General features: G+C 38.9%; 1 protein-coding gene across 2 annotated transcripts; it reads right to left on the bottom strand.

Annotated features, from left to right (window-relative positions):
* Nucleotides 1-1202: 1202 nt before the first annotated feature.
* On the bottom strand, nucleotides 1203-17187 carry LOC139960385 (probable ATP-dependent RNA helicase DDX5). 2 transcript variants are annotated; one of them, XM_071958718.1, is made up of 14 exons: nucleotides 17001-17187; nucleotides 15151-15352; nucleotides 14668-14761; nucleotides 14171-14304; nucleotides 13640-13705; nucleotides 13148-13289; nucleotides 12672-12832; nucleotides 11949-12121; nucleotides 11304-11414; nucleotides 10865-10926; nucleotides 10624-10683; nucleotides 7250-7483; nucleotides 6471-6770; nucleotides 1203-3114 (listed from the first exon to the last, which is right to left on the bottom strand). In XM_071958718.1, exons 1-14 carry the CDS (start codon nucleotides 17063-17065, stop codon nucleotides 3014-3016), a joined length of 1905 nt encoding a protein of 634 aa, XP_071814819.1. In that variant the 5' UTR covers nucleotides 17066-17187; the 3' UTR covers nucleotides 1203-3013. The 2 variants fall into 2 exon arrangements, with proteins under 2 accessions (XP_071814819.1, XP_071814820.1); XM_071958719.1 differs by having other exon boundaries at nucleotides 15151-15349.
* Nucleotides 17188-17240: the final 53 nt, after the last annotated feature.

Here is a 17240-nt window from a genome sequence, read left to right as displayed (position 1 = left end):
GTCAGAAAACCCCTTTTTCATTTCCAAATGAGAAAAAAATCTCATTTGGAGCACCAAATTGCATCTAAGGCCAGGTGAAAATACAAAATTAAGTTTACAAAACGGAGTGGGTGTTGAAGTGTGCTATATTGCACCAAATTGCATCTGAGGCCACCTGGAAATGCAAAAAATTCCAAAGGGGAGGGGCTGTCCCCCTCCCCTTTGACCCCTCTCCCAGGCCGGCCATCGATCTTCAGCCCCCCCCCCCACTCAAAAGTACCTTCCTACGCCACTGATATCAGCCTTTTAGGGCTCTTTCATGTGTATTATCAAATTGGGTTTGTGTTCAAGGATTATCAGTGAGGCACATGAAACTAAGAAAAGATCCAGTTGAATGATCTCGCGACGCCTTAGACTGGATCACTGCTGGTTGGAAACACACACATGATTATTTACATTCATATGGATGAAAATTTCCCCAAGGTGTGTCGGTTTGATCACTTGCAATGTTCCCTGGAGTACACTCGGTAGATTTAGTAAGAAGCCTGGAAATTTGTAATGTTATTTTAACAATAAAGCCTTTGTCAATAATTACTGTGACGTCACAGCGAGAAGGCATCGCCGAACATTTTTCATAAGCGTACAAGTGAGGTTCATAGGTAGATATTTCATACATGCTAATAATGTATCAGCTGGAGGGGGGGGGGGGCGGGTTAAAAGTGACTGCACCATTAAATGTAGCGTTTTCACAATGGTGCACAGACTACATTATACTCTCCCCCCCCCCACCCCTTATAACAATTGACAGCTTTCCTTTCTGGATTCCTTGGGCAGGCACGCATTTGCCAAGAGAGGGGCGAACTTGTAGGCAAACTATCAGGGCCATAGATTCTGCATTGCAAACTATCTAAGCGTAGCGCTATCATAATAACATACAAAAAACTATGCTCAAGGGGGCGGTCACCCCCTTCCCCCCCCCCTGGCTACGCGCCTGTCGTAGGGGAGTGTGGGTTGGGTGTAATTCGATGGCTGTAAAGGAGGGGTATAAAGTGGTTATAGAGTAGGATGGTGGTAGTTTACCATGATGTCATATATGTCATATCTTAATAGTGGGAGGGGCAAAGAGGGGTTTGGAGGCTGGTCAGAATTGCCAGAGGACAATGGCTGTATTGTTATCCATAAACAGAAAAGGAATGAAAAATAAAGTTCACAAACCAAATATCTGTAGTTTTCTACATTTATTACTTGAAATGAACAAAAGTTAAGATAATAATAATGAAAATGACAGGGATTAAACAAAGGAGCTAAAATTGGGGAACAAAATTGGTTTAGACTACTTACCCCCTATGATAAGATTCCAAAGCAAGTTTGCTTATTTGTATTGATTGCTTGTGAAGGCCAGATGCAAGATTCTAATATTTCAAGCAAAGCTTGCAAGTGACCTGTGCCATAAACAACTGTAAGGTACTGCTTAAAATTACACAACATAAAAAGCCCAAAAAGGAAAAGGAAAAAAAAAAGGTTTGAAGACCATACTTTTTACAAAAATAGCAAAAATCACTATACAAACTACACATCTTTCAAATGGTTTCCTACCCCTTCCTAGTGCAATACCATTTATGCAATGTCAACCCCTCCCACCCTCAGCACACATACAATAACTGGATTATATCATAATGATGGGCACTTTCCTTCAACAACTTTCAAGCTTGCATTTACACCTCTCTTCCAAAACTTGTGTTCCTCTCAAGATATGCACCAATCCTCCCCCCCCCCCCCCCACCAATCTTGAAAGCTTTGACTCCCAATTCAGAGACACTACTTATCTGTCGGTTATATACACTTATAGAATCAGAAACAGTTTACAAAGACACTAAAAGTTATGATGCATCTACCACTGATCTGTGTTTTTCAGGCCTCCTTCCCATCCTTCCTGAATGAAAAAGATTTGTGAAATAACGCTCAAAACAAGAAGACGTGAATCCTTCTGATATCAACTTGAATAAGAAAGAGGCAAAGCGTCACATCTTCTCAATCGGGAGCAAAGCGGTGAACAAAGCAGGAAGTTGCGGACTATTTAGACCTAACAACAAGCTGGGGGGGGGGGGGGAGGGGTAGTGAAGAGGTCACATGGTTAATGATATGCAGACCGACAAATGTCTTCCATTTTTAAGATGTTATTCAGACACCTGTGGATGAATTTCAGTGAGGGAGGACACCAGTATTAAAAGTGCAGAACAATTTTTGTTTCCCTTTGGATTGCAAATTTACATGAAGGAAGTGCGAACTGATGAATACTTACATAACAGAACATAGGTGTATTTGTTTCAGTGCATTATGAATTAATTATTATTAAGCAGGACTAAATGCCATAAATTCCCATGATTTTTCTTTGGCAATAAAATGAGTCATTCTATCATTCTCATTTCCATAGTGTATTTCCCACTGTTCCAGGCACACTCTGTATTAATTGTTTTAAACACTTGTGGTTACAGAGACTACACTATGGTACTAGTAAACTACAGCTGAAGTGTTGGTTTGTTTCGCTATTAATTCAATGTGTTTGGTCAATGTCCGAGATTGAAAATTGGAACAAAGATGACTTATTACATCACTAAGCAAACTTGCGGAACAGGCTTTTATCACATACTTTATTAACATGTTAGCCAAAAGCCGCTGAGGTAATAAAAGACAAAACTTTTCGTAAGAAAGATGACCTAAAAAATGTTCTACGTAATCCTATTCTGAAAGCATTTCCCCTTGTAAATCTTTCTTAAATGCAAAGGTTCATCTATTTTCCCATGACAATAGTGTGCATATTGTTTAACACTTCAAAATACATTTTTTATACATTTTTTTTATCTCCAAGGAGAGACAAGAATGGAAATGCTGTTTCTACGTGAAGAGGTCATTTTCTCATCAGTCCGGTGAATGAGTGTGACTTCACCAGTCCTATATGACACTGAACTTACAATACCAAGTAAACCAAGGAATCGGAATTTGATCTTTTCTTTTACAAGTTTCTCTCCGTTCTCTACCATCTGGCTCCATTTTGAGGGTAGCTACTAGACTGCCTTCCACCATACTGACTGCCATTTTGTTGGCCCCCATATTGACTGCTCGGCTTTCCATACCCTGCAAACATTAAGACCAAGAATTTGGAGAGAAAGATAAATCGGTGAACAATTGTAAAGACTGTGAAGTGAATGGCATTAGTATTCACAGCCTCTGGTGTGACTTGGTCAAAACATTCAAGGATGCAGGGAAGGAAAATTCATTTGGATGGTTGTTTTTGAGACAGTCAAAATTTCCCATTCCATGCAGTGAGAACCACTGCAGCATGGGGTGGTGGCACCCATGAAGCATGGATGGAAGGCAAAGGGGTGTGGTGTAAGGGAAATAAATGATATGAGGGGGTACATGGAACTGGAAAGTGAACAGCAGAGAAATTTGGGCAAGTATTAAATATTGATGTTACGTTCACCAACAGAGAAATAGACTTGTTGGAAAACCGCTTAATAGAGTTACTTTGACCTCTTGTCAAATGTACAAAATAGATGCACCATCTTGTTGGTACAACTCCATCTCAACTGTTTGGACTAAAACTAAATGAAACAATGATTGCTGTGAAAAGGAGGAAAACAAAAGAACTCCTTGCCGGATCTGCTGACATAATAGTATTTGGAGAGGAAAAAAAATATGCTAGTGTTGACATAAATTGATACCATCATGTCAGTAAACTGAGAGGTAATTCCTGACAAGATTATGACCTTAATGGAGAGAAAATCAAAATGAAACAGTCTGGTGACACAGTTATTCAATATTCACCAATTAGCTTGCACCTTTAGCAAGTAATGCAAAAAAATGGTTAATTGTGGTGAAATCAGTGTCAACATCAAATGGTATCATGTAACTCTCTCTACCTGAGGTATATAAGAGATCGTGCATTAAGAATTCGATACCGTGCTACTACACAGCTGGAGGAAAGAAGAGAACTGCAAATAGTTCAACTGAAGTGTATGAACGGGAGAAAACAAGTACATGTAAAACAATCCATGCATATTTAAACTAAACATCTGTCTCAGATTAAAATGAATTTAGGCTTATTGAAGGTTAATCGCTAAAGGTAAGAGTAAGAGTTTTTGATAACTAGATCCCCTTGCATACAACATCAACACAGTTATCTCTTCAGATAACACATTCCCCTCCCCATTCTGTTTCTCAATGAGCTCCCTCAAAAGTTGATCAAAAACATTTCTTCCTAGTTTAATATGCTTTAAATCTTTAATTTTCCAAATTTTATATTATAACATAGGCAAATCAGATTGCCACAATAAAAGCACAATATTTCTGTTTCTTTTACCTTAGATTTTTTTGTCCCCAAACAGCTTATCAAATAAGAAGAATCTAAATATTGGCGAAGACACAACTGTCCCTCTTACATAGGAATATAAAACAGCTTGGCAAGTATGCAACTAATGAACTAATGTAAAAGTTTTAACTATGTACAAAGGTTAACGAGAATGAAGAGTAATAATCAAATGAAAAACAAGGATACCAAGTAGAGTTCATTATATACATATTAACACAAGTAGGTTGTTCCTACTTTGCTAAAGTTGCCTTTAATAGTCTGTAATTATATGCAGTACTTGAAATAACTAATAACACCTTGTACTCTGTACTACCCTTGATGGCTTCAAGTTTCATAATGAGTCTGCAGCCAAAAAAAAAAAAAAAATTGCCATAAAGCCTTATCAAACTTTAGTGACAAATCTTAAGCCCCTGCTCTTGTCAATAGTAACACAGAAATATTTACAAAACTATGCCAAGCGCCACTGCGGACAATTGCTCGATCTTAAAATGAAATTTCGAAAATTGCATAAAACACGCAAAAGAAACCTGGCATTGTTGACAAATGATATATTTTATAAAGAAAACCACCAAAGAGAGGAAAAATATAGCTCTCGTACTTGGATATAGTTACACCAAATTTGTGCAATTGTCCTGAATGCCTACATGGAAAACACATCTGGACACAAATTCTAGGCACCTCATGTGAGCACAATGCCAGAAGCTTTATATTCAGTCATGATATAGAGATAATATCTCCTACCTAGACGATATCACTTATCCACACGGTAGAGTACCAATAAACAGGAAACACCATGAACAGATGATTTATGTGCATTAATGTTATCTACTTTCTGGAAGACAACAATGATATCTATGGAATGTTATAGATCCCAGTCAAATTAGATTCAATATTTGTCTTTTTATTTAATTTGAATCTTTATATATTGTGGTACCAAAAATGCACCAACTGAGTAGGTAATGGTATGTTAAAATCACTGAAACAAAACAAAAGGAAATTAAAATGAGACTGTTTAATACCTTCAACTGGTGCATTCCACAATTTGGAAGTCACCAAATTAACAACATCAAACAGTAACATGCTTGAGACTTTCCCAGGTCATTTAAATCATCAATTTTCCAAATTTACTCTGTAGGAGAGATACATTGTGATATCAGTATGTAGATGGAAAAACAAATCTAAGAGGTTTGTCCCTTCCACTGACTTTTCAACTGTTGGTAGTACTGAAGATAATACTGCTGATAGTATGTCTGATATTGAGTAAATAATGCAGGGTCAAAGGTCATTTGTAATTGTTGCATAGCAACTTGGGTAGCCTGAACAGGATCAAAATTTGCCATGTCACCTTGAACTGGGGTGGCAGGTGCTGCTGTCGTAACAGGGGCAGGCACCGGGGTTGTTTGTATGGGGTTGGCATGGGGTTTTGGAATCCTCATGGGGGCTGGTTGATTCATGTTGGTAGTGGGTCGGTTAAAGGGCAAGGCATGAGAAGGGGCAGGTGGGCGGTTGTTATGGTGAGCGGGTGGTGCCTGAGGTTGTTGCGAATTGTCATGATAACCTCTAGCATGAGTGTGATTTCCTGCAGTTACAGGGGAATCACTATGAGATACTCCTGCAGGAACAATAACACTTCCAATCTCCTTTGGAGGTTGTATACCCCTAGGGTGGAAGCTGCCTGCTCTAACCTCACCTGTTGAATGAGGTTGGTTGATACCCCCTTGTTGGTTACTAACCTGACCTCCCATCATCAGGGGAGGAATAGCCTCATCCCTGACTCTTTGGGTATCACGAGGTGGTTTGGGTTCTTCCCTGCTCCACCTTTCATTAATCCCATCTCTTCTGGGTTCCATCTCCTGTGAACTGTCACCCCTTGGACCGAACCTAGAGCTGGAACTACCTTCCTCCTCCCTCTTACCTGCATGTTCCTCCCCGTCTCTAGATTTCAGCCCAATGCTCATCAGGGATGGAATATCTGTCTTTTTGACCCTCCCCTTCCCTTCATCCCGACTATCGGACCCTTCCCCTCTACCATACGATCGGCTGGAGTCCTCTCTGGGACTCCTGGGCCCCTCACGGGTTGATCTATAACCACTTTTCTCATCATTCCTGTCAAACCCACCTCCACTTGAGCCATTTCCGTATCCTCCCTGTGAGCCGCCTGAACTGCCTCCGTATCCTCCTCCTCCACGGCTTCCTGAGCTGCTCCCGTACCCGCTGCTGGAGCCGTTGTAACTGCTGCCAGAGCTACCGTAACTGCTCGAGCTCCCTCCTCTCCCTCCTCCACGGCCGAAGCTTCCACCTCTGCTGTCTGAACTGCCGTAGGACGAGCGGCCAAAGCTGCTGCCGCCCCGACCGCCACCTCTGCCTCCTCGACCGTAGCTGCTGCCACCACCATAGTTTGACCTGTAGCGATTCCTCCCTGGAAAAAAAAGAGTAGAGGATTCGTTCAGGTATCTTTGTTTTCATTACATTGCATTTGAGATCACAAAGTACCAGGCATGATGGAAGAACACAGCCACATGAGAGAAGGGATTAAGGCGATAAGCAGTTTGAAAATTCCAAACATTTGAACTGAGATAGCAAAGACCTGAAAAAAACTTAAAAGGTTACCACAGGGAATAAATTTTAGTGTTTAGTGAATTTTGCCTATTATAAAACGTTAAAAAGGATGTGTAAAAGAAAAGTGGGGTACATCTTTGTGCTTGTATAACACTTTCACCATTTAGCATAGCATTTGCAATGCGATACTGGATAAATTACTAACTGTTATCATGACAGAGACAAGTTGCTCATAATCATATATAAGTACTTCAAACACTGTTTTTTTCTTAATTGTATAGACAACATTCAATTTTAAGAAAGGTTAAAGTTAAGTAACAGGTTGGAAATATATCGTACCTTTCCCCATTCCACGGGCACCCTGTGCTAACGACATCAATTGCGGAGGTATATTTTGGTTGGCCTCTCGTAAAACGTCTATCAGATCGGGAGCCTGTCGAATGTTCCCGGGGGTGAAGAATGTGTAAGCTGTGCCAGTGTTCTCACTTCTGGCTGTACGACCGATTCGATGGACGTAGTCCTCGGAGGAATTTGGATAATCGTAGTTGATGACAAATTTAATGTCATTGACATCTGATGGGTTAGGAATAAAGGGCAGGTATTACAATCTATAGTAAATATTTAAAGATGAATAGGTATGAAGCTTCTGTATATTGAAGGACACCCCCCCCCCCTCTCACACCCCGAGATAAACAGAATAAAAACAGCATGTACCATGTCTTTAAATAATTTGAATCATTGTCTAGTCTGGTACTAACAACCAACCCACAATGCAAAAGAAACATTAGAGTAAAATGAATATCAGTACTATAAAATTTTACTTGCAGTAGTATTTGCAGTACTATATTATACAACAGACTTAGGAAGAAAATTCCCTTTAAAGTTCTTGGCTGTTTCACTGTCTAGGGAGCAATGTCGTACAGTTTTTTCTCCTACTATGAAGGAGTGATATAGTTTGGGAGAGTAGGGGAGGAGTTTTACAGACAATGACATATCGAGCTAAGTCATTTGGTTTACATTCGGCAGTTTACGTTCAAACATGAATCTATTACCCAATCCAAAGAAACGAAAGTCATGTTATTGTATGTTTGCTCAGTAATAAAGTTAGTAATAAAGAGCATTGGAAATGATTTCAGCATTTGAAAACTTTCATATTCACAATAACATAGCTTCAATTGTTACTATTCAGTCACTATTCTTCAGTCCTTACTTTTGAAGTTTCTGGCTAATGACTATGGACGTTAAGTGAATTTGATAATCAATATTACCATTAAATATTGTGTCTCGTTTATGTTACTGAGGAAAGGGTGTCTTGGCCAAAGACATGCATGGGGTTTTACCTCCAAAGAGACCGACTTACCTGAGAGAAGAACAATTAGTCTGCTTCATCTTGAGTCAGAGGTCTCTTTGAAAGAGAGCTTGGTAGGGGAAGTCGGGGAACATAACAGCCCCCTGAATAATCAATCAATCCCCCCAGACTTGAGGAGGAAGTACTCACAACAACCCGACACTACTAATATCAAGCACTAAATGTCTCTGGCCAAAATATGTTCAGTTTTGTTTCAAAAAGTTCCGTGGGCATTCCGAAACAAAACCGACTCCTTTCCCAAGATTGACAACCAGGGTGACGGGCAGCTTCTCCTCGACATGACACATGACATCTCCATAGCAACAGACACACGGAAAACCGCTATGAGTGGGAGATACATTGCTGTGCACTGGAAACCGAAGTCATTTTTTAATTTTTTTATCTGGGCAAATGTCACCCCTAACAGAGGGTAGTATTGACTGATCTGGATGATGAAAAAGTTCTAGTGCACAGCTTCAAGATAGGTGGGAGGTGATGGCACATTAACAGGGACACTGAATGTGTCATTGTTCAACAGGCAGGTGTGTGATGCTTTTATCTCTGCTTTGCACCTTATCCAACTACAAAAGGTAGAACCCCATTCGTTTGCTAAGAAAGTCTTGCAAACTTTGCAGACATGTGACCACAAGGCTGGTGGATTGGCTAATCTTGTTAGTAGAGGTCACTATGTACTTGTACAATATTGCAATCAAATTTATACTCAGGTTTGTACTTCATCACAATGTGTGTCCATAGAGATAGATTGTGTTCGTTAATTCAATGTATGCACTGTGTTAGTCTGTTCCGTTTTGTTTTTCTATTTGTTCTTTTGTTTTCAAAAGTTTAAACCTTGTTTTTCTTTAGTCTTGAACTAAAGGACTTACAACATGAATGCTCAAAAGTGTGGAAATGTGTTTAAAATGAGTAGATACATCTTGAACCTAATGTGATGGTTTTCTTAAGCACTTTTGTGTTCAGCTAAGCTTTCAAGCTAAATTGCACCAGCTTTAGACTTCCAAGTATGCTAGGGCACTAAACAGCTGTCTTACTACTCAAAAGCAGAGAGTTCTATCAGCCCACACAATCCATGCCTGTCAAAGAAAACCTGAATTCAGTTCAAAGGGCTGGTAGCGTAAAGACCTGACTAAACCTGAGAGTTGAAGCAAATCTTCCCCCAAGGCATAAGTCTTCCAGATTTAGGGATTTCTGTCGGCCATCATCCTCCGACTCAAAAACTTATGTATATTTGATTTTTGTGTAGCAGCTTGGTCGGCTGTCTCTCTCCTCCACAACATGTCATGCCAAGGGGCTGCACATCCCAATAAATCCTATGGAAAGAGAACTGAAAGGGATCTTCTGGTAAATAACTTATAACAGGGATCGTAAATATTGCAAGGAATAACTGTAACAGCGAGTACAATAATAATGCAAAAACTCTCCTGTATAAAGGAAATGTTAACTCCTCAATGACCTGAATTCAAGGTCCAACAATGAAATGACATTAAGCATCATCTAGCTGCCTGGTAATATTTGCCAAAACCAAAGACAAAAAAAAAAGGGGGGAAAAAAGACTTAACCTCTGTATAATTGAAATTTAGGGCACAATTCACAATGCTGTGTGTTCAAAACTGAAAGCATTTTGTCGCCACTTATACAATAAAGTTTCAATTGCAGTTTCAAAGAACTGGAAGAGAATACACGTTAACATTTGACATCAAATAACGACACTTTTTAAACGGATTTTTTCCATTAGCTTGCAAACTTGCTGGTGATGAAGCATGTCCACATAATAAACACTTAACCATGGCGAATGATTGGTGATGCGAGATATATGCGAGATATGATGAGCTAACAAACATCTTCACTTTCAGTGATTTCTGTTTTATCTTCTGTTAAAAACGAATTGAGTTATACAGACATTGTCCATCTCCTGCAATCATTCTGGGAGAAACGCAATCTCATGGCATAATACATACAAAGATATCTATAACTGCAGAATGTGGGCCATTCCATGGAGTAGCAGAGCCTTTATCTTGAATAAAGAAGACTGTATGACTGTAAAATAATTTCAACAGTAGTAAAGAAAGAACACAGCTGGCAGTGATGAACAATATAATATCTTACGAATGCATAACCAACATGAACTAGGGCTTGCTTTCCTTTTAATGCCACAACTATTAATTTTGTTCCTTGGTAGGACACATCACATGGCAATAGCTATCAGCTGCCTTGACTAATTGGAATTGTACACAAACCTTGAAGATATTTGGAAAATGACCCTTACTAAAGTGACATTTATTCATCAGAGCACTTTTCACAAGCTATCATTGCAAAATATGTTAATCAGAGATTTGATTTGACAAACCTAGTCCACGAGAAGCGACATCTGTTGCCACCAAAATTGGAGAGCGACCATGTTTGAATTCTGCAAGAATGAAAATATTACATTGAGAGAGAATAAACATTTTAAACAGCACTCAGTAGAAACATGCACATGTGTCTGGTCATTAAAGTATTTCCTTCTGAGTTTCAGTTTATTTTATGACATTTGTTTAACGTTGCTTGCATGTGTATCTTCTCATGAACAAAACTGACAAATAACTTACCACTTAAGACCCAATCACGTTCTCTTTGTGCCTTGTCACCATGAATACACATAGCAGGCCAGCTGAAGAAAATAAACAAAATTGACTATTACATAATAATAAAAACTACACTTAATTACACAGTCAACCGTTTTATCTTTTGTGAACATACATTTGCCATCCAAATGTAAAATTGTTAAAAATTGTTAAAATGTTATTCCTCCCCAAGAAACATTTGAACAAAGGAGGGTTTTTCATTTGGTTATTTTAATATTCACAAAAATGGATCACTTTCTTTCCAAAGTATGAGAGTTGTTTTTACCGGAGAGCTCCAGTTAAGGAGACCCAAACCTAGCTGTGAACTGTAGAACCCTACCAGCCAAATACAACACTGAGGGAGGTCAATTGTCACAATCTGTCTAAACGGTGAAGGAGCACCTCGCCTAGCGGTACTACTTACCCATCCCTGCGCAGCCATTTCACTAGTTCGTCCGACTTCTTCTTGGTCTCTGTGAAGATTAAACTTTTGTTCTCTTTCTCCTGCATAATCTCTTCTAGTAACTTCACTAGCCTGGAGGAACAAAAGTATAACTTAGCCTTATATTCTGGAAAATTGCCGCAATGCATTATTTGACTGTGTTTGGTAAGGCCTCCAACGGAGTTACTCTTACCAGCTGTTGGGAATGATGCCATGTGGCACGTTTCAGCGAGGGATATGTCACTATCATGGCATACATGACACAGTTAATTTAAATAAAAAACATTTCCAACATTTCAGTGATAGCAATCCACATAGCCAGACCCTTTGGTCGCAGCACACAAAGGAAAGGAATTCCTAAATATAGGAATACTGTGTGTAATTATTGCAAGGGGCAAGTTAATCGCATTGACATATATCTTGGTTAATAAAGATGAATGACCAGAATATTATCAAGCTTGAAGAAGAAAATTAGAAGCCTATTTTGGCTAATTATCATGTTTAACCAATACTTTAGGTTACCGTGACTTACTAACAGTTCAGGATACTTTATCTGAGCCACAACATGCCCCTCCAACCCCCCCCCCCCTCATAACCAGAAATAACATGAGGTAGAAGTGGCCTTACTTTTCGTCCTTAGCTAATTCGTCACACACATCAACGATCTGCAGGATGTTATGATTGGCTGATAGAGACAACGACCCCACATTCACCATGATGGGGGACTTGACAAAGTCACTGGCAAGACTCCTGACATCTTTAGGCCATGTCGCACTCCACATGAGAGTTTGCCGATCGGGCTATGTAATGAAAGTACCGGGATAACAAAGTGTAATCGACCTTAAAGCCAATGAAATGGTCAGAGATGCATATATAGATATATTGCTACATATCAAGAGATTTGCCAGGTTATAAGACTTCAACAGAAGGCATGTACATGTGTAATGACTATAACAGCAAGTGAAGTGAAGAAAAACACAGCGTTCACCATCTCAGATAAGATTCTGTGTTTGCAATGATGAAAATGAACAAATTTCCACATTACTTTACCAACATAGTTATTAATGGCAAATTAGCTGTGAAGGAAACATGTACAGATCCACATAGGTTGTACCACCTACTTCTTGTTACCCTTAAAGTTAGCCAAATATTTTTAATTATTGCTCTTCCATTACCTTTGAAATATTTTGGAAAAGACCACATCCAGGTTTGCCTTGTTTCACTAAATGCTTTTTGGTTTCTCTGTACATGTACAAAGTATTCTCAAAATCCATGTGCAAATGATACAGAATCATTAAAAGAGTATTTAAATTAACCAAGAAAGTAAGAGCACAATATCAAGTTCCTCACCCTGACTTGTTCCATGATCTTCCTAATCTGAGGCTCAAAGCCCATGTCCAGCATACGGTCAGCTTCATCCAGGACGCAGTACGAACAGCGTTGAAGGTTGGTCTTTCCCATTTCCAGAAAGTCTAAAAGACGTCCAGGGGTTGCGATGACAATCTCAACACCTGATAATATACGGAACAAACAAAACCAATGAAAACAAGAAGACAAGGAATAGTTTATTGTTGAAATTCTGCATAGCTGTAGTGAAGGCCTTGATCTTTGTCTCAGATTATTAAAAAATACCAGCGCATGTTATGTACCAAAAATGCTATGCACATCTTTGCATTTGTGAAGCAATTTGCCCAAAATGGGGTTATACTGACTTTGATCTAAAACATATGTGTTCAAAGTTAACAGCTGATGACTGTGATCTCTCAGGATGTTTTAAGAGGCTAAATCTGTTTCATGACAGATGTTCTAAGGTAGGCAACACATACCCCTCTCAAGATCTCTCAGTTGAGGTCCCTTTGGTGCCCCACCATAGACACATGTGCTCCTGATCCTAGAAGAGCGACCAAATTGGTAGGAGACTTCTTGCACCTGTTGTGCCAGCTCTCTGGTAGGAGCCAGGACTAAACACTGTTGAAAGAAACAATGGAAGACTGACTGACGACTCGTTTGTAAGGACATTGCCTACACCTTGGCTAGGTATCACAAAGTTAAAACTTTGATATATATATGTATATGTATATATATATGTATATATATATATATATATTTATATATATATATATATATATATATTTATATATATTATGCAGGGAACAAAGTATAAAGAAGCATGTCCGTCAAACTTCCTTGTTGATAGCTTGGAATGTTGACGAGATATAACATTTTGGAACTTGAATCATTTTTTGATGCTGCCATGCTTCCCTTCTGCATCTATCACTGTAAACACACAGTAAAGAAAGACTAGGAATTCAACTTACAATTGGTCCATCACCTCTGTCAAGAGGGGGCTGGTGGTTGATGTGTACAATTGCCGGCAAAATGAACTGTTTGGAAGAGAAACAAAATTGATGGTTGGAAAAGTCAACACCTCAGTCATTATTGTGATATCAATCAGCTCCCTAAAACATCTACGGCTTGTCGTCAATACATCTCTTTGACTCGACGAGGTTAGTATAATACCTTACACAACTGATCTGCAGCTGGGTTGGGTTTCATTACGTACCCAGACAGTTCCTTGCTGTCTAACACTCTTACATAACTAGTGCAATATTCTATATGAATGCCACAGAGTCATTATTTTTATATGATAAAAGATGAAATTAGCTGGTAATCAGTCACGACATTAACAACTTCTGCTTTAATTAGAGGTTCCCTTTTCTTTGCTGCAACCAACCCTTATACTTTCAGGTAACAGTTACTATGTCAGTACTGTAGGCAATAGGCCAAGTTCCTATTGCTTGGCCTGTTCAGCATCAAACTGAAAATGAATATCATGATCCAACACTTACAGCTAAGGTTTTTCCAGAGCCAGTCTGTGCTATACCAACTAAATCTTTACCACTGAGAGCTATGGGCCATCCTTGAGATTGAATCGCTGTTGGCTCCTGGAAACCTGATTGACTGATCTCTCTTTGGACATAATCTGAAGAGAAAAACAATGACCAATGAAAGAAAAAACATATATCATTGAACCAATATATTTAAAAAAAAGTTGTTGACAGTAAGTAGAACATTTCCATACTATCACAGTCAACACTACGGTCATCCCAACTTCTTGCCCAACCTAGTGGTGCAATGAATTACCCCGACCAAAAGCAAAGAACTCAAAGAATAGACATCAAATGGCAAATTCTGAAGCATATTTAGATAAGACATTGGGGTTTGATGCAAGGTTGTGTGAATTATAACAATGAACCAACACATTGTTAAAGTGATCACATGTTCACAAGTGGCTCCTTTTTGACAACCTTGAAATCTACCTGCATATGCAACATGAATAACTTACCTGGAAAATTTCCCTCTTGAAATGTGAATATAGGTTTTATGCTTCCACCATCGACCGTAATTTCTTTCTGTCTGTAGAATGATTGAATCTCTTCCTATGGAAAATGGAAAGATCTTTTAATAAGTGAGCACTGTCTTAATACATTGACAATCAGATTGTAGGGGAACAAACTAACAGTGAACGTTTACTTTTGTGTACAGCGACACAAGTTCCAGGTCAACTTGGTCTGTCTTGCGTATTAAAATCATAACTAGATCGGATACAGTGAATTTATTAGACAATTTGACATTTCTAAATAAATATTGGACCTAATGTTATAAATTAGCCAAGTTCACCAAGTGGCTGTCAGTCATTCATGATGATGCCATACTTGATAGGTGGATTTAACCAAAGTAAGATTAAAAAACATTTTAAGATATGACAACTCTTCAAATGGGATGAGTTTGATAGGTACCCAAACCAGAATAGACATAAATGCCTTACCCAGCTTCTACTGGCAACACTTGGGTGTTCCCGATAGAAATTCTTTTCCAAAGCCTTCAACTCTGTTGTTTCCCACTTTGGTTTCTTTAACCGTTGTCCTGGTTGATCCAAGCCATCGTATTTCCTTTGTGGGGGACCCATATCTCTACCGCCGAATCGACCTGAAAAGCTTGAACCTCTGCTCATGCCGCCTCCATAGCTGCTATAGAAAGGCAAGGTGATATGGTCTTGAACTATCAGTACCATAATTCACAGAAAATTTATCTACTTTTGGCATATAAGGCTACGGTCAGAAACACTGTTTATAATTATCAAATCGCCGCTCAAACTTTTATATATTGTTCTAAAGAGACAAACCCCAAGTACACACAACTAGGTCTCTGGAAAACATAACAAAACACATTCTGAATGAACATCTTTCATTCTATATTTCCAAAAAAAACACACAACTTCTTCGGAAAAGAACAAAAATTTCTTCCAATCCTACAGATCATTGACTTTGTTTGAAATAAATATATCATAACAATCAATCGCAAGGTACAGGGTTAAAAACACTCCATTACAGAGATTTTCATGCTAAAAATAGATTTTCCAAAATTCCTGTGAATTGATTGACTACTAGTCCCTAACCATTGTCTGGAAACATTCTTGCACTGTAGTGCTCAATGAGTACAAAGTATGTTGTTTAACAACAATTACTTGCAACGTTACTTTCCCCTGTGTAGAGATACAAAGTTTGTGGTATAGGCTATAATTTGTGTGCACTTAAATATAATACGGTTAGGCCTTGTTGTTCCATACAGCAGGTATGTTTCAACAAAAAGCGCTCATGGTAAGAAGATGCACTCAAAATGTTTTTGAGACTATCACCTAAAATATTTGAATCATTGTTTTGATCAGAAAATGTTACAAGTTGAGAGTACGAATTTTGAGGAAAGGTAATTCTCTGATACTGAAAAGGATATGATATGTTTGTTCTCTCTGCATTGAGAGTTGCTAATGTAAAATGTGCATTCATCCCACAGTAGTTTTTTTGTTGTATACTTCTTTTTGTGGTTCCTTTGACCATGTGATTCGGTCATTTATTTTCTTTTTAGTGTAACGTCATGTGTAAATTAGTGTACTTCATGCATCATCAAAAGTAGCCATTGGAGAATTTTTTCAATCGACATTGTGTAGAAAAGGTTATTTACATAGGCCCACTGTAATTTTTGTGGAGGTGTTTGCAAACACCACAAAGTGCCAACGGAAAATGTTGGGTGAGGTTTTGGGCATATGTACAGTAGTTGGAACTCCGAAGTTTGAACATGCCTATGTACATACAGGACGCAAGTGAACTGTGGAATTTAGCGAGAGATATGCACACTGTAAGTACTTGGATGTTTGGTTATTGGTGAAATCGATTCAAGGTCAAAGCGTGGAGCTACGACGGATTTGATGTCTAGGGATGCACAACGGTGGTTGAAAGAGGGGCTGGTGGTGAAAATCGGTTGAACAGATTGGGCAGGGTGGGCGAAAAGAGGGGTGATACAATCGCATCTTTACAATTTATTTTGTAATCATATACTAAATGCAATTGGTGTTTGTTTGATACGCAAACATTTTTTAGGGAACTCAAACTTGTTGGGGGACTTGCGTCTCTGGGACGGAAACTCTTTTTCTCAAGTAACATTACTGATATATAAGATTTTTAACCGTTATCGGTAAAACCTCCTTTTGAAACTCACAATGCAACCCAATGTCATTGTGTTATAATTATAGCTAGGCCTAGCCTAACTGAGGTTTTCACTAAGTTAGCCATCTCGAGCAACGTTGGGCCTTGGCGCAGACAAAAAAACTTATATAATTACCCTCCGCCGCGTCTCATTCCTCCACTTCCACCATCAAAAGGTCTTCCCCTGCCAAATCTTGACATGACTGCAAATTTACGGATAGAAGGTACGGTCAAACTAGAAATATGTTTGCCAAAATGAAATGAATGGGAATTATTTCCTGAACTAAATTGGCCTATTGAGTCCTGAATAACTATATGTCGTACTTTCCATGCATGCGCAAGACCGGCATTCGTAAGGCGCATGATCAATGCAGTT

This window comes from Apostichopus japonicus, chromosome 19 (assembly GCF_037975245.1).
Source record: "Apostichopus japonicus isolate 1M-3 chromosome 19, ASM3797524v1, whole genome shotgun sequence".
Classification (NCBI taxonomy): domain Eukaryota; kingdom Metazoa; phylum Echinodermata; class Holothuroidea; order Aspidochirotida; family Stichopodidae; genus Apostichopus; species Apostichopus japonicus.
This window is presented reverse-complemented; position numbering and strand designations above follow the sequence as displayed.